Below are 18,127 nucleotides of genomic sequence, written 5' to 3'. Positions count from 1 at the left end.
TATGGCGTTGCGCTGCTAAACTGGAGCTCGCGGGTTCAATCCAGGTCGCGGAATGCGGGTGGGACGAAATGGAAAAAGGCTCGTGTACTTCTATTTAGGTGCGCGTTAAAGAAACCCAGGTGGCAAAAACTAAACCGGGTGCCTCATAATCATATCGTGGTTTTGCCACGTAAAACTCAAGAATTTGCTTATATTAAAAAAGGAAAAAGTAGGTGGCTGCGTTCTTCGGCTTTTTTCTGGGGATGTAAACAACATCAATTACTCTCGAGTCTGATTTCCGAGCAAAACATGTTATCCTTATTCTATATTTCATGCGTAAATGTAATGCCGTTCCCAAATGTATGACCGCTCATGCTCTGCCGCTTCTATATTATAAACGGCTGCGTTCAGTTATCCGGTGCACTATCATATATAACGACCATAATGAAACAATTGAAGGAACGGCATGTCCCACATACACGTAGAGATATGTGCAGATCTGTTGCGTTCGTTGAAGAAGATAAGTGTGGTACCACATGGGGCACTCAGTTTTAATGGGTTGCAAATATGGTGAGACTGTCAAAAATTCTCGTCTGAATCAAGTTAGCAAATTTACAGGTGGGGCGTTTATATTGAAGAAGAGCTAGGAACTTGTTGAGCAGGACTTATTAACACTCGTCCGTTAATTCTCTCAGGAACTGCGCCTCTGTGCAACAGCCACGACTCTCCGGCAGCAAAAATCATTCGGAATAACAGTCCTCACTTGCATGCAGTCACTCACCTTTGAGATTTCAATAGTGCTGTTATGCGTTACATTCGAACGGAAATGACTATTCGGCGTCGTACAGCATATCAATAACACTTGCACGCATGTGCCACGCACGCACGCACGCACGCACGCACGCACGCACGCACACACACACACACGCACACACACACACACGCACACACACACGCACGCACGCACGCACATCTTTCTGGGGTTTTACGTGCCAAAACCAGTTCTGAATATGAGGCACGCCGTAGTGGAGGGCTCCGGAGTAATTTTGACCACCTGGGGTTCTTTAACGTGCACTACAACGCAAGTAGACGGGCGTTTTTGCATTTCGCCTCCATCGAAATGCGACTGCCGAGGCCGGGATTAGATCGATCCCGCGACTTCGTGCTCAACAGCGCAACGCCTTAGCTGACTGAGCCACCCCGGCGGGTCCACGCACACACATACACATTATATATAAGATGGTTCTGCCTGCTATGAATATTATTTCTGCGAATGAGAGTTTTATTTCCAGTATTCACTAATAACTGTTTGTTACTGCAAACACGTGCGCTTATTCCGGTCGGGAGTTCTCACTTTTTCAATTATTGCATTTAGAATACCTGTTATTTTTCCCTGACATATATATATATATATATATATATATATATATATATATATATATATGTCTATGTACCCTTTGATTTCATTACCTAGAAATACATTGGTCATTCTTCGCGCCACGCAGTTAATAAACCTGGTTTATTTCACTCTAAGATTGTTTTCTTCTATCATTGTCCCTGATCAATATCCACCAACAAGAAGCGCGTGCAAAATGACACGATATCAATAATAAAATTTTCTTACGTAGCCTTCATAGTGTGGAGAAACCAGTTACCTTTAGAGGACAGTGGTAAAAACAGCAGTTCACCTGGCTAAAACTACATTTGGCACCGGCCGTAAAGAGTCATGGGCGCACCGAAGTAACTAAACCATTAAAAAAATGTAGTGCACAGAGGTTCTGCGAGAAAAACTGGCCATCCGCCAGCGTCCGCGTAGCGAACGCGCGCTCGCTAGCAGACGATGCGCTTGACAACGACAGCAAAATTGAAGACGTCGCGTTGTAAAATCTATGCCTCAAATATATATGTTTGGCAAAATGGTGCAAACATAAAGTGGCAGTTGAAATAAAGCGCTACTTTAAGAGCGTACTATGCGCAATCGGCCTCGGCGCCCGCAGCGAAAGTACGTTGAATATGCCGCGGAGCGTGTCTCCGCACCAATCCAGTTCGCTCGCAGCGCCCTCGCACTATTTTTCCACACGCGGCGCCTCAGCGGCAGAGCGCCGTTCGGCCCACTCGACCATTGTCTAGTACACTCTATTTGACTTGGCTAGAGTGCGCTAGAATATGGGAGAGTGTCCAAAGCGCCGGCTCCGGCGAGGGCCTTTTTCTGTGAACTGCCGCGCCGCGCCGCTGCTGCTCCGGACCCGTGGGCTTTTCGCGCTCGCGAAGCGCGCGGGAAGCGAGGGTCGTCTGCTACGCGCTATAGTTTTTTGCGTTCATTTTCCCCGCAAAGCACTTAAACTGTATTTAACTTCAACAGTGTGGCGCTGCATGGAGCTTACCCATATTTGAGCGTTTTTTTGTGCTTGGGCAGCAAGATCATGCAAAAACTAACGTATCAAACTCATTAGCGCGGCCTAGCTCCGGTGCTAGAGTTCGGGAACGGTATTACGGTCTCTGTGCGTGCGTAGAAACGCTCTAAATGAGTCCGCGCAAGGAAAGAACGTAAAAAAAGATGGGCACGTGGGCAATAGCACCATGCTTGCAAGAATAAGAGTAACGAAAAAAAGTAAATTACTCGCGAAGTCAAGTGAAATACTTACGTGCGTGCAGTGACCGCTTCGCTCACCACTACGCGCTTTTCACTCACGGTCGGTAGTAGTTTAGAGCCATATGCATATGTATTTATTCATGAATTTTTTAGCCTCGACAATACTTTATCATGAACAGAGCGCAGTGAGAAGGTGTAACGGAAACAAGAGAAGGAGCAGAGACGGCCCTAACGCCGCAATATTGTTGGCCAATTTCGCTTCAGGGGATAGCGCGGTACACGAACAATTCTTGCTGTACGCTATCTCTTCAATACAAACTTCGCGCACGTTGTACCTTAAGGTTCACCGTGAGCGAAGATGGTTTCAAATTCAGACATTCGAAAGAAAAGTCATCCCAGCCAATAGGTAAACAAACATAAAAAAGGTAAACAAATATATATTTTTCGACATTGAAATGAATAGATAGCTACTACTGGCCTAGCTATTTACTAATTTCTTATGCAAAAGTTATTGCAGCAATAGCCTTGTTTTATTAATCCGTGAATCCTCTCTGAAATTACCAACCTATAACTTCTCATGATATAATAGTTATTGCTTAACGTGTGATTTTTTACATAAACTAACAAGCAATCATGGCGCGTGATGATGTTTGTGCTTGCATTATATTGAGTGGAAAATCTTCTTGAAAATTACAATCTTTTATGCACTACAAATATCGCTATTGATTATACATATCCCTAAAATAGTTACATTCAATCAGTAAAACATGAAAAGTTTATGTTCTGGTGATTAGTTGCCTCTTTCATTACGTAACTACAAGTACGTAATTATTCATCGTAAGTATGTGCGCTGTGTACGAACCAGCGTGCGTGCGCAATAAATCTTCCTAAAGTACGTTACTTTCACGTTTAAATTCGCTTAATGTTTGCGCTCTTGCAACAAGAAGGCGAAAGACGAGTTGCACATACGTAATCCATCACGTTCGTTTTCTGACGCTTGCTCGTAATTATGAAATGAGGCGTACGTACACAATGTTGCACTGTTAGCGTTTCATTTATTTTGGTTTGTCTTGTTTTTTGCCGCCGTGTATTTCTCGCGAACCGTTTACCTACACGCCGTGGTAGCTTAGTGGCTTTGGTAGGTTGGACTGCTAAACTCGAGGACGCGGGTTCGATTCCCGGCCACGGCGGCTTACATTTCGATGGAGGCGAAATGCATAAAACACCCGTGTACATAGATTTAGGTGCACGTTCAAAAAACCCAGGCCATCGAAATTACCGGAGCCCTCCAATACGTACGGCGTTTCTCATAGCCATATTGTGATTTTTGGATATAAAACCCCAGAAATTATTATTACCCTTTACATTTGCTCTCAGTTCTTCATGATATATGAGCAAGTTCGACACACTGAGGTCGTGATTGGCATTCAACATGGTCTTAATTATCGTCACACCCACACCATCAGAGGGATTTCTGCCCGAAAAATGCGGGTTTGCACCACACGTGATATTGTTTTCATTAATCGCGACGTGAATGCAAGTGTGTCAAGTTACTAATGCCATGACCCATCGGTCATCTTATTCACACATTTGTGCCTTTCCACGCTATACTTTGGAATATATACCAAGTGAACGAGACGCGAGAGTTACGCGGTTCGTATTTTTTTTTTTTTTGGTACCGCGGCCGCACCGAAGGACGCATTACGCTTCCCAAGAGCCTGTAAAGGATTTCGCCTTAATAAAGAAACAGCAAAGCGCGTGAGGCAGTCTTATAAAACAAATCGAATGCATGAAATAAAAGAAAGGGAACGATAGGGTGTAAAAGCGTTAGCATGAGCTAGCCATTTTTCCATGTTCTCCTGGTTGTCATCGCGATATCCAGCTTATTTTATTCTGCAGCACGTTCAGGTTGCTCATTCCACGCATAACTAAATGAAGTGAGCGCGCGGAATGCGTTACTCAAACAGCCGCGTAACGCGGACCAAACGAGCGAGAAGTAAATACCCGTATGCACAGCCGGCAAACGCGTTCTCTGTGCGGTGAGTCACTGCGGTATTACCTTGCGGTGACGTGGTACTTAATATATCCCAAATTATTGCGATGTTGGCTAATAGCAAACAAAATATCCGGCTCGTAGCAGACGCCCGCCGCCTTGGCGCGGCTTCCGCAGCGGAGAAAGCCACAATTATGATGTGCAAGTGAGAAAGCCCACGATGGATGGATGGATGGATGGATGGATGGATGGATGGATGAGGCTGAACCCTTTAAATCGGGCGGTGGCATACGCCACCTAGCGGATGGATGGATGGATGGATGAGGCTGAACCCTTTAAATCGGGCGGTGGCATACGCCACCTAGCCACGGCTATTAACATAATTTGTACTTTGTGGTGGGTGAAATTTCACCCCTGCCTTAATTTTATGCACCAATCAGATAACCTCTGTTTGGTTATTTCTACCCGCTTAAAGTCTATTTTGCCTTCACCTTCAGCGATGATGATGATGATGATGATGATGTAGCGGCCAGCCCCTTTGTAACGGGTGGACACACGCAATGTCCTGGCCTGGAGGGTTTAAACAAATAAATAGATAAATAAATAAAAAAGGAGAAAGAAAAGAAAACACAGAAAGGAAGGAAATGTGCACTTGTAGGTCACTATGCAAACTAGAGTCACATCCGGCGCACACTGGTCCACCACTCAGTCAGTCGCTTTTTGGTGGCCACTACAGCGCAGGTCCGGCCGACGTTGTGGCCATTCGCGATGTGGTTTCCATCCTCTGCCTCGAGCAAGTGAAAACCGAGTGCCCGAGGGAGATCTGCGTCCTCTGCCGGAACAGTCTGCAGGCCAGCGCATCGAAGGATGAGATGCTCTTGCGTCTCGGCCTCCGCCCCGCAGAGCCTGCACTTGGTGCACATACCGGTGGAGGCTGCTTCCAATGCTGTTGTCATAGAAGCACTCCCCACTGATCCCTCGTTTGTTTCCCCGGTAGAGTTCAAGGGTAGATTTCGACTCCATTTCCTTGCTCCAGATGGTGGTTTCCGCTTCCTTCACGCGTTGGCGGACCTCGATCGACCACTTGGCTGCAGTGTCGGCCTCGATTTTTTCACCAAAGAAGCCGTACTTCTTCTCGATATGGTACACCCGGCGTGTCCAGTCAGTTCGCATGCATGTCGCCGAGAGATACTCGAAAACTCGGCGAGCCCATTGCGTGCGTGGTAGGAAGAGGAGACGGCCACGGTAGGCGATCTTGCTCGCAGCTTCCCGGGCCTCGAAGCTCGACCATCCCACATCTCCCTGCACGGCCTCATTGGCTACGTGGCCATGGCATCCAAGAGCAGTGCGCCCAGCCTCCCGCTGCTGACGCTCCAGCCACTCTCGTGTTGCTGGTGAGAGGCAGGTAACTGCATTTGCAAAGGTGAGGCCGGGTACATGAACCAGTTTCCATAAATCGCGGATCATCAGGAAACGGTTACAGCCCCACAAGCACCGCCGGCGGAGGATACGTTGCGCCCGAAGAGCCGCCTGCCGCAGTACGGTCTCGTGGAAGCTGTATTTATCTGCCTCAGCACAGAGAGTGACCCCGAGGTACCTGTACTCATTACATATAGCCACCGGCTTGCCCCCGAGAGTCAGGACAACTGGATCAGTAAGCCCTCCAGCCAGACAGACGACCGCCGACTTCCTGGTACTGAAGCATAGCCCGATGCGCGAGATTTCCACCTGGCAAATGTCGAGGAGGGTCTGTAGATCCTCTCTGTTCTCTGCCATGATTACCAGGTCATCCGCGAATGCCAGGCCAGGGAGGCGGTGGTTCTCATTGGCACTGCTCGTACTAAACCTCAGTCGGAACCCAAGGCCCGAGTTTAGCAGTGCCCGCTCCATTCTTGATGTGTACAGAATGTAAAGCAAGGGCGAGAGGGGACAGCCTTGCCTCAGGCCCTTAGTGACAGCAATTTCCTTCGAGACAGCGGAGCCTAGTTGTATAGTCACTACATTATGTCTGTACAACCTTTGTAATGTAAACAAGAGCTTTGACGGCATGCCAAGATCGGACAGGCAAGTGAAGAGTGGCGAGTGTGGGACGTTGTCATAAGCTTTCTCCACATCGAGAAAGCAGCACAGCAGCGCCCTCTTTTCTGTCCGTGCGATTTCTGCACACTGCGTAAGGACAAACAAATTGTTGTCTAGTCGCCTGCCCGGTCTAAAGCCGTTTTGCAGCTCCGTTAATAGCCCCTTTGCCTCAGCCCAGGCGCTGAGCCATTCCTTGATTACTCGAGCAAATAGGCGGTAAAACACACTGGTGACTGTAATGGGTCGGTAGTCCTGGATGGAACTTGCATCTCCGCCCCGTTTGAGAATCAGAGTCACCTTGCCCTTATGCCAGTCTTCAGGCACAGGTTCACCATCAATTACAGCTGTGAGCAACTTGGCAAGTTGCTCCCTCGAGTCAGCGCCTATGCACTTGATCAGGCGCACTGGCATGTCATCAGGACCCGGAGCTGTACGGGCACTTATCCGTGTCAGAGCCCGGTCCACCGTGAGTCTCGAGAGTGCCCAGCAAGGTCCATCCTGACACATAGTGCCCTCAGTTGAGGATGGGGCAGGGGGGGCCGTTGTCTCATCGCACTGGCGGCAATCATCATCCATGTTCGGGGGACCGAACATCCTGTCAGTCGATGGATGGATGGATGGATGAGACTGAACCCTTTAAATCGGGCGGTGGCATACGCCACCTAGCCATGGCTATTAACATAATTTGTACTTTGTGGTGGGTGAGATTTCACCCCTGCCTTAATTTTATCCACCAATCAGCGATGAAAAAACGCCGCCTGGACGACACTGAGGCTGGCCCCCGCGACCCACCAAGTGTTAAAATGCCCAAGCCCAGAGAGGACGAGATGTTAAAGTTTTTCTCGTCATTGAGTAAATCTGAGGACAGGCCAGCACTTCTCTCGCTTACCCAAAAATTTGCTGACCCCTACATTCCCTTGGGCTTGAAGTATCCCAAGCTGCTCCTCTGCAATCTGCGAAGGAAGCAGTGCCCAAGTTCCTGGGACGATGTACAGGCAGAGTGCCGTGAGGTCTTGGAGGAGCTCTCAATTGAGCCCGATGTAAGCTTCATTGTTTCGCTCTCTTTGTAGCTTGCATAAAGCCAAATTTTGCTCAGAAAAACTAATTGTGTAGGTTATTGTTGTGATGTGCCATGCAGCCCTGTGTCAACATCTGTTTACAATGATAATTTATGCTAAACCTGCACATGCTGCCTGGGCACTTTTTAAATTTAAATATTGTCATGAATCTAAAGCATCTTTAAGGCATTACAGCAAAACTAAAAAGCAATCCAAAAGATAAAAATTCATGTGCTTGTTTGCACCTAAATTGCAATTTCCTGCAGGTGTGTGCTTTGATCGAGAAGCAGACGAAGGCCCAGTCTGCGTCCGAGAAGTGGCATCAGTTTTGGACTGGCCGCATCACAGCTTCAAATGCAGGAGCGGTGTTTGCTACATCATTGACTGAGCCATCAAGGAGCCTGCTGAAAAGACTCTGCTACCCGGAGGACTGCAAATTCCAGACCGCAGCAACTGCATGGGGAAAGAAGAAAGAAGCTGCTGCGAGGGCAGCTTACGTCGAGGCAATGCAGAAGCACCATCTCGGCTTTTAAGTGCCAAGTGTCTGGCCTCCACATAAGCATAGAACGCCCATTTTTGGCTGCAACTCCTGACGGCCTCGTACATTGCGATTGTTGTGGAGATGGCCTTGTGGAGATAAAATGTCCATACTCTGCAAAAGATGCACTTGTTCATGAAATTCCAGAGCGGCAACGATCATACCTTGTAGTTGATGGTAATGATGCAAAGCTGCTCAGAAACCATCATTACTTCAAGCAAGTAATGATGCAGATGTTTGTCTGCAAAAGAAGCTACTGCGATTTTGTAGTATGGACACAAAAAGATGTTTTTATTGAAAGAGTAATGCTTGATCAGGAGTTATGCAACAAAATCGTGGATAAATGTGCATTGTACTTTGAGCGAGTTCTCCTGCCTGAACATTGTTTCCGTTATTGGACTACTGCTGCTGAAGAAGCAGTAGTGGAGCAAAGTGCAGGCAGTCAGGACGATAAATATTGCTACTGTCAACAGCCAGAGTATGGTGACATGATTAGGTGTGATGGGAAGCATTGCACTCGACAGTGGTTTCATTTCCAGTGTGTTAATTTGAAGAGGGCACCAAAATCGCGGAAATGGTATTGTACATTTATTACATGCTTTGCACTAAGGACACATGTCAGTCAAATGGTACGACAGTCGCACAGGTTGGTAAGCGCAGCACACACAAATACAACCTTATCAAGTGCGCTGACTTTTCTGCCGTCAAACACCTTCGCTTCCAAAAATTCAGTGGGAAGAGTGCTTTTGAGAATGGAGTACTTATTCCTGACTAACCCAATAACTCTTTCTACATGAATTCTAACATTTGCTAGCCTACGTGTGGCCTGAACAGAGTATGCAGTAAGTTGTGGCTTCCCTCTGGTGAAGGCTGGGATTTCCAGCTTCGCTCCACACATGCCCACGGCATCAGAGATCAAGAAACCTCTGTCTGCCAGCACAGAGTCGCCAGGTAGCAGGTTGTCAAGAATGCCGCACAATTCTGTCAGCATTTTGTCACTTGTGCGTCCGCCCCACCCTCTTGATATGTATGTAATTACACCTTGCGGGGCGATGCCAATTAAGTACTTCACGGTGTTCCCATGCTTGTACGTGGACCATGTTAATGATCTAGGTTCCATGGATGAAGGTCTGTCCACAAATATTTCAAAACAATCAAGAATGACTGCTACTTTCTTGCCAAATGTTTCTTGAAATACCATTGGCATTGTTCTTTGCAGATCTTCACGTTCTGGCCATTTGATCAGACTGTTGAGCCTAATGTAAGCAGCATCAAGCCACCTTTCTACTGTCCTCGTTACTGTAGACTGGTGAATGCCAAACCTGTAAGATAAAACTGCCAAGTTGTTATATGCTTCAGTAAGTTTTATCTAAGCTAATGCAATAAAGTTCACCAGCACAACATAGTTATTGCATACTCAACTGTACACTTCTGCCTGGCGCACCAAGCTTAATACAAATGAATATAGGTATGGCTGTTGCCCCAAATCAAATACCTGTATGCAAGATCTTGCAACGGGAGGTTAAGCCGCAACCTCATTAGGAAAACGACCATTTCCTGGAATTTGTTCAGGCGGTTTCGTAATGTATGCCTTACATGAGGCTCAACTAGGCTGTAAACAGCCTCTAAAACTGCATAATTTGGCAGCCCTGTGTAAAACAGAACCATGTCTGGGTTGCTGCGGAACACATTCCTGTCTCCAGGGACGGCCTTTGCCAGGCGGCTGTGTGCACTAGCCAGGTCATGCTGAAGGCGGCGGTTTTCTTCCTCCAGAGAAGAGATATGGGCTGACAGCAGATCAGCTGTCACCTCTTTGTCTGTCATGCCTGCACAATAAATTGAATGTGTGATGGCTGCATGAAAGGGAAAGCACTGGTGTCAACACTGAATGTATAATGCTGTTGCTTATTTCAGCACCTTTACATGATGATTTTATGATTCTAATAAAGTAGGACCTTGAATGTGCCCGTCAGACTGAATTGTTTGTTGTACAATTAATTAGCTGGCACTGCAAGCAAAAATGCGTCCCTATTTTTTCACACCCATAATGGTCATATTACATGTACTGTAGATGACACACCCACACCAACAATGATCTTTTTTTATATATTTTAACACATTTTCACATTAAGGGACTGTGTTTGAAACAAGTACGTTAATTTCTTTACATCTGTTCATACCACTTGGGTCCAAATCGGAAAGACATGGAGGAAAATGGGATTTGCAAGCCCCAGAAACAAAACTGTGTGATGCTCACATGCAGAAGCACGGTTATTCTGCAGATCCACTTGCAGGTGGCACTGAACTGTGGCTGCATTGTCTTGTAGTGCTGTACATTCCAAGCTTGAAGGCTCCTCGGGAGCTGCAAAATGAGAACGTGCAGAGGAGAAACAAACTAGTTGAAAAAAAGCAGTCTTCAGTGGAGCTGATGCAACAAAAAGCTTTGCTTGCATGTGCAGGTCTGAACGGCCTCGCTAAATGGTTTCTCCATTTGCAAATCATTTTGTACATGTTGCACCTTCACTGTCAACAGCTTCAAATGCAGGTATGGGATCAGCTGTGAGAATTCATGGGCGAAGTTCAAACGTCCTTGAGCACATAACACTGAAGCATAAATGGGAAAATGCCATGCTCCAGCAGAGCTCCATACTCGCTTAAGTACGAATGACTAAATTTTTGCTTAGCTTACTTGCATGACCTGCAAGGTGCTGCACTGTCGGTTGTTCTGAAGCGGGGCATTCTTCGTCACCTGTACAAGAAATGGACACTAATTTATGAGAAAGCAAGAAGACAAACTGAACATTGCCCCCAGCACCTCTGCCCCATTCCTTTTTTTTTTTTAACGTTGTGCACTGAAGTAATGCGTGCTGGCTCGTGCATTTAAACTACACGGACGCAGTACATACAGTTTAATAAAGCAAAACGTCCAGTGCAAAATGCGAATGAACGAAGTAAAAAGATATGAGCGTGAAGTAACGCCGTCGTACCGAAAGAACTCTCCTCTGCCGCCGTTCCTGTAGCAATGAGCGCCGCGTTTGTGCTCGCGCTCCCCGGTCGTTGCTTTAATGGAAATGCACTGGCTGCCGAACTCGTGCGCTTCCGTTGCTTGAGTCGCGTGTACCTGGAACAAATTGGTTCATAATGACTTGTTTAACGGCGTACAAAATTCATTCGCACCTGTCGCTGGCGCTTCTTCCAGCATGCGTTGTTGACTTGTAGCCGAGATTGAGGCTCGGCGCCCAGTCGGGGTTTGCCTCATCCATCACATAAGCTGGTCGTCCTGAAGAATATAGTCCATTGTAAGTTACAGCGCTGCACGCATAGAATGGCGCATAAGACGACTAAGCTTTAATGCCGCTGCCGTGCTTACCTGTGATGAAATGCGCCCCGCAAACTTGGTAATGCGTCGCCTATTCGTCCAGGTCGTTGCGATGAATTCTGCTTAGCCAGAGAGCTCTGCGCCTTGACGATAGCTCCGCTGTCTTAAGACACTGACCTAGTTTGACTCTAGGCAAGACATAGAAGCCTATCGGTTGAAAGTTCTCATCGTTGGGCTTGTTTTTTGACCGGTTGGAGCAACCTTAGACCGCGCAGTTGACCATTCTGGCTCGACACGCAACAACGTGTTCAGGCGGGTACTTTTCCAAGTCTATACAGCGCGTATTCGTAGATGAAACTTCCAGCGCACCAATATTGCAAACAAACAACACCACTTGCAACACACGAAGAACCAGAAATCTAGGGAACACCGCAAAACACCTTTGAAACAGAGCGACAAGCATGCATCGTCTGCTGCGGCATAACCACAGATATGGTTCCTGGCTCGGGGCACCGCAGCGCCACATTGCGGCTGAGTTTCAGTGCATACTGCCTATAGTGCAGGACCGGATATAGTGCAGTCTTTTCAGACTCCCGTTAGTTTTCCCATAGCACTCCATGTATACATGTATCGCTTATAGTGCAGTTGCGGGAAACAAAATACCGGTTACAGTGTGGCTGCCTGGGAGTACGGAAGTCAGCGGAGAGGATGAACGCTCCCCTCAAACGGGCGCCCCAAGGAGTGCTCGAGGAAGAAAGAGAGATGAAGTGGAGGAGAAGGGCACGTGGTGCGAACGAATAGCCAGTGAGCCTGAAAGCAGAATCTTGAGTGCGAGTTGTGAAATATCACGGCGCGCATTGCGAGCGAGGGCCACGAAACTGCCAATGCCAGCCAGCGCTCACTTCACAATAACGGCAGTAAACGAAACTTCAGGAAGCGGGCGGCGCCGGCACGGCACGGCGAAGGGTGCACGCGGAGACTGTGGAATGTGAGGGAGGAGGGCGGCAGGCAAGCGGATTTCGCCTCGGCAACTCCGCCGCTTCGGTGGCTCCCCTCGCCCTCCCTCACTTTCGACTGTCACTGTGCGCGCCTGCCGCCGTGCAGGCACCGCCGCTCCAGCCGGCCGGGCGCCAGCTCCCCGAAGTTTCGTTTTCTGCCGTTATCGGAAAGCGGGCATTTGCCGGCGTGGGCAGTTTCATTGGATGGATGGATGGATGAGGCTGAACCCTTTAAACCGGGCGGTGGCATACGCCACCTAGCCATGACTATTAACATATTTTGTACTTTGTGGTGGGTGAAATTTCACCCCTGCCTTGATTTTATCCACCAATCAGATAACCTCTGTTTGGTTATTTCTACCCGCTTAAAGTCTATTTTGCCTTCACTGTCCCTAAACCCCAATGCTTTGAAAAAATCAGCCCAGTTGCCTTGCACTGTAGCGTTAAGCCCTTTACAGAAAAGTATGAGGTGTTCAGCCGTTTCCTCTTCTTCTCCACACGCACAGCACGTGTCTATACCTTGGTACTTGACTCGGTACATCTTAGTCCGCAATACTCCCGTCCTGGCTTCAAACAACAAAGAGCTTGCCCCTAGAATTATCGTAGATATTTTCTTTGGCAATTTCTTGCTTGAAAGTTCGGTATGTTCCCAGTGCTGATTTCGTCTGCATGCCTGTTTTCCACAGACCCCTCTCTGTTTCCTTAACCTTTTTCTTAACCGCTGTTTCCTGGTTTGCACCCCTCCTGCAGTCCAAATATTTGATTGACAGTTTTATGGTCAGCTTCCTCCATTTTGTATCAACATTCCTCATGTACAAATAACTGAAAACTCTCCTTGCCCACCGCTTTTCTGCCATTTCTCTCAATCGCTCCTCAAATTCTATTTTGCTGCTGGCTTCCCTGCCCTCGAATGACGTCCATCCCATGTCACCCTGTACCCCCTGATTTGGTGTATTTCCGTGTGCTCCCAGAGCCAGTCTACCTACCCCTCGCTGCTTAACTTCCAACCTTGCTCGAACCTCTGATCTCATGCACAGGACCGCATTGCCGAAAGTCAAACTAGGGACCATCACCCCTTTCCAAATCCCTCTCACCACTTCGTACCTATTGTAATTCCACAGTGCCCTATTTTTCATCACAGCTGCATTTCTGCCACCTTTAGCCGTCACATATTTTTCATGTTCGTTAGGTACTCAGCCCCATTGTTTATCCACACTCCAAGATATTTGTACTTATCCACCACCTCCAGCGTAACCTCCTGTATCCTATGCTCGCTGCCCTGATTATCATTAAAAGTCATGACTGCTGATTTTTCTTTACTAAACTTCAAACCTAAGCTATCTCCCTCTTTACCACAGATGTCCATTAATCTCTGCAAGTCTTCCTTGCTGTCAGCCATAAGTACAATGTCATCCGCATACATCAGTCCTGGTAATGACTGTTTAATCCATTCTCCTTGCTTGAAATAGGAAAGGTTGAAGCCAAGTCCGCTCCTCTCTAATTTTTTTCTCTAATCCTTGTAAATACAGCATGAACAACAGAGGTGACAGAGGGCACCCCTGCCTAAGCCCCTGCTGTATCTCTATAGGCCCAGATACCTTATTTTCCCATTTTATAAGCACCTTGTTACTTTTATAGATATCTTTTAAAAGATTTCTTACTCCATCTTCCACCTCTAGAGTGCCCAGTATGTCCCACAAATCCTTTTGGATTACACTGTCATAGGCTCCCTTGATATCCAGAAAGGCAAGCCATAGGGGCCTGTGTTCCTTTTCTGCTATTTCAATAAACTGCGTCAATGAGAACAGATTATCTTCTAACCTTCTTTGTTTTTGGAACCCATTTTGTAGTTCCCCCAGCACCTCCTCGCTCTCCACCCATGCCTGCAGTCTGTCCTTTATAATCTTCATCACCACCCTGTAAACCACTGACGTCACTGTTATGGGACGGTAGTTGTTTATGTCGGCTTTGTCCCCCTTTCCCTTATATATCATGCTCATCCTGCTCAGTCTCCACCCGTCAGGGGCTTTACCGTCCATTATCATTTTGCTCACTGCCTCTCTTAATGCTTTCTTAGATTTTGGGCCCAATGTCTTTATCAACATAATTGGGATGCCATCAGGACCTGTCGACGTGCTACTAGGAACCCTCTTCTCTGCCCTTTCCCACTCGCTTTGTGCCAGTGGAGCCACTGCACTGACTACTCTATCCTCACCTGGTTGAGCACATGCTATGTTTCGTTCTTTAAATTTTTCTGCCATCATTGTTCTTATATGTTCCATTGCCTCATCTCCCTCTAGTTGAACACCTTGAGCTGTAACTATAAACCTCTGCTCTAGGCTAGTCTTATTACCTCAAGGAGTTGAGATGTTTCCAAAATTTCTTCGCTGCTTTTCTATCCTTTTTGTTTACTTCTGACAACCACTGGCTCCCCTTTCTTCTGGACTTCTCATTGATCAAATTGGATGCTTCCCTTCTACAGTTTAAGAAGTTATTCCATTTTCTGCCTACATCAGCTTCTGGTTCACCCCTCTGCTTTGAATATCTGTGTTCCCTGGATGCTTCCTGACATTTCTCTATGGCCTTCTTAACTTCCTCATCCCACCAGCTCTTGGGTTAACGTCTTCTGTTCCCTTTTGTCCTGACTCGTACCTTAGTAAGCTTTAGCTCAAATAGCCCTGGTAAATTTGCATATGTCCATTCTGTTTTTGTATCCTCTGAAATTACTTCCTCAATTTGCTGGGTTGCTATTTCAAGCTGCTTTTCCGAGTAAAATATCCCACATGGTTGTTCATCTTGCCTCCTACCTACTTTCATTTCCCTTCTAAAACTCACCTTAATACGTTTGTGATCACTACCTAGACTTCTGGAGCCATATTCATCTATGCTCATTACATTTAGCCTATCGTGCATCCTATGTGACATTAGTGCATAATCTATCGTCGATTGCAGGCTCCCTACCTCCCATGTTATGTGCCCTTCACACTTCTCAGTACTGTTGCATACAACTAAGTCATGCATTTCACACATATCCAGCATCATGTTGCCTGTTGAGTCTGTGTACCCGTCCATGTCTTCTATGTGTGCGTTCATATCTCCTAGTATAATAATCTCGCACCCTTCTCCTAGCTCATTAATGTCACTTGATATGCATTCCAGCATTTTTTTGTTTTCCTCTTTGGCATTTGCTCCTGTCCACAGGTATACAAAGCCAAGGAGTGTCTGCTCTCCTGCAACTTTCCCTTTTAGCCATAAATGCTCCTTGCATTCCTGTTTGACCCTTTGCCAGTTCATACTTTTATGAATGAATTCACCAATTCCACCCCCTTTTCTGCTGCCCTCTGTTCTATTGCAATATTCCCATGCATAGTCAGGATTACAGGGAGGTTGCTCCATGTCCCTAAGACGTGTCTCCACAAACCCGTATACCATCAGCTTTTCTTGCCTTAGTTGCTCGTCTATCTCCTCCCACTTCAGCCTATTCCTGCCACCTTGCATGTTAATGTACCCTATGTCAGAATGACCTTGCCCCTGGTGCTTACGTCTATTTCTTCTACCGATTCTACGTTTCTTGAATCTTGGAGCCTCTCTGGGTCCCTCTTCGTCTACACTGGTGGTCTTAGGGCTCTGGGTCCCCCCCAAAAAAGCCGTAAAAAAGCCGTAGCTTGGCGCCCTATCCTACAACCTACGCTCCCGCCCGTGGCACCACTGTAGTGAATGCCATCCTGTGCAAAAGGGTGGGAGCCAGACTCGTACACTTCCCGGTTTACCTCCATTATGCCGTACCCAAGTGGTCTGCTCAGACCCCTAATGACTCGGTTAGCCTCAAGCACCCTCCATTCCATCCCGCTAGCCTGGCCCCGGACATGTGGGATTGTGCATATGGTCACATGCACATTTGCAGAGGTTTCTCTGAGTTTACGCAACCCAACCTCTAACTGTCCGTTTAGGTTCTGGCTCCTTCCCTTCAGCACATCGTTGAGACCAGCATGGATAACGACCAGATGTTCATGCTCGAGGTTGTCCGATACCACCTTCTGAGCTTTTGCCATTGCGTCAACCATGCACTTCCCTGACTGGGCCTCCACCCTCACCCGCCCGTCTGCCTTCACTGTTGTAAGGACGCCCTCCTTAACCCTAGCTACGTTGAAGTCCCCCACCACTAGGACCCTTCGCTCTACACGTTTGCCTCCCCCCTGCGATTGTCGTCCTCCAGTTCGCGCTAGCTGGTTCTCCACCCGCCGTGCGCCACTGACACGCGACGACGGGCTCCCTGCCGTTCGTCCCTTCCCCCCCGAAGCCTGCCGCACTACCTCGCTGTAGAGTTGTGGAACCGCCGTGTTGCCGCTGGCTCTCGCCTGCTGTTCAACGGCCCCTAGGCATCCCTCCCTGCTCTCATGGCATGCCTCTGCCTGAGTTTCCGCGCTGTCCCCGCCGCCCGCCTGAGCTGACCCGGGATTACGCGCCGCCTGTACCATTAGCACTTCCAGCACGGCCCGCTTTTCCCGTTCTTCTTGTAGCTCGCCAGCTATTCGCTTTACCAGGACGGCCTCGGCCCCCTCCCTGTGAAGCAACTCGCCGATCCGAGTTTTGAGCTCAATTCGCCGCTCTCGCTCCACCTTCAGCTCCCCTTTGAGCTCTTCCACACTGGCTGCCCATTCCCCTTCCATCCGCTGCACAGCTCCCTTAAATCCTTCACACGACCTGCACGCGAAGCTAGCCTCCTCAGCGTTGGCTAAACTGGCGAAGTGCGTCTCGTCCAAATAACACCAACGTTTGCACTCCTCGCACTGCACCAGCTCGTCATCACCCCTGTCCTTCCTAGCCTGCCGCACCATTGTCCACCTAACGAGAAAGCCCAATAAAATACCTGAACAAAGCCCCACGATAAGCCGTACGGCAAACTCGCTATCCGGCTACCTCCGCTAACTTCCCTAACGCGGTTTAAAACTGCCGCTTTACACACATTGGCCGGCCTGGGACAGCGCCATTGCTTCCCTCTGCACCATAGCCGCAGCATGCAAGGTCAACCCGTGACTAGAAAGTAGAGGAAGCGTAAAGGAGAACGAAGGATTCACTGCCATTTTCTACGCATGGCTACGGTAGCGTGGCTGAGACGCTGGCGCGTACACGCATGTTCCGCCGCAACGCAGAATCAGCGACCTTGCCATTTGAGAGAGGGTGAAATTTCTGCCGCATTTTTTTCTTTGTTTTTTTGTTTTGTTCGCTCGCGACATTGAGGGGTCTCTCCTAAGCTTTTACTCTATGGCGGTGCCGGAGCAATGCCGGTCGGAGGTGCCGCCGCGTGATTTGGTTCGAATTAACGCGATTCAACTGTAAATTGAATGCAAATGTTCTAGCTGCATTCCTCGACTGTCGCATACGCGTGGTGGCTTGGTGCACATGTTTTGCACATGTGCGGGCCTTGAAAATTGTTGCTTTGTTTATAGTGCGGTACCGCTTACAGTGCGGATATTCGCGACTCCGGCGACTTACGTTATAAGCGGTCTACACTGTATTGCCTTTTTAGACAGGCTATTTGCTCGTAGCTGTGTAGGCATTCGTTTGCA

At 47.9% G+C, this 18,127-nt stretch overlaps 1 protein-coding gene across 1 annotated transcript; it reads left to right on the top strand.

The window, feature by feature from the left end:
- Window positions 1-7,261: 7,261 nt before the first annotated feature.
- Window positions 7,262-8,344, top strand: LOC119431142 (uncharacterized). Its single transcript, XM_037698614.2, has 2 exons — window positions 7,262-7,684; window positions 7,969-8,344. Exons 1-2 carry the CDS (start codon window positions 7,262-7,264, stop codon window positions 8,233-8,235), a joined length of 690 nt encoding a protein of 229 aa, XP_037554542.2. The 3' UTR covers window positions 8,236-8,344.
- Window positions 8,345-18,127: the final 9,783 nt, after the last annotated feature.

The sequence above is a fragment of the Dermacentor silvarum genome, chromosome 10, assembly GCF_013339745.2.
Source record: "Dermacentor silvarum isolate Dsil-2018 chromosome 10, BIME_Dsil_1.4, whole genome shotgun sequence".
Lineage (NCBI taxonomy): Eukaryota > Metazoa > Arthropoda > Arachnida > Ixodida > Ixodidae > Dermacentor > Dermacentor silvarum.
Note: the sequence above shows the minus strand (reverse complement) of the source record. Positions and strands in the feature narration are given on the sequence as shown.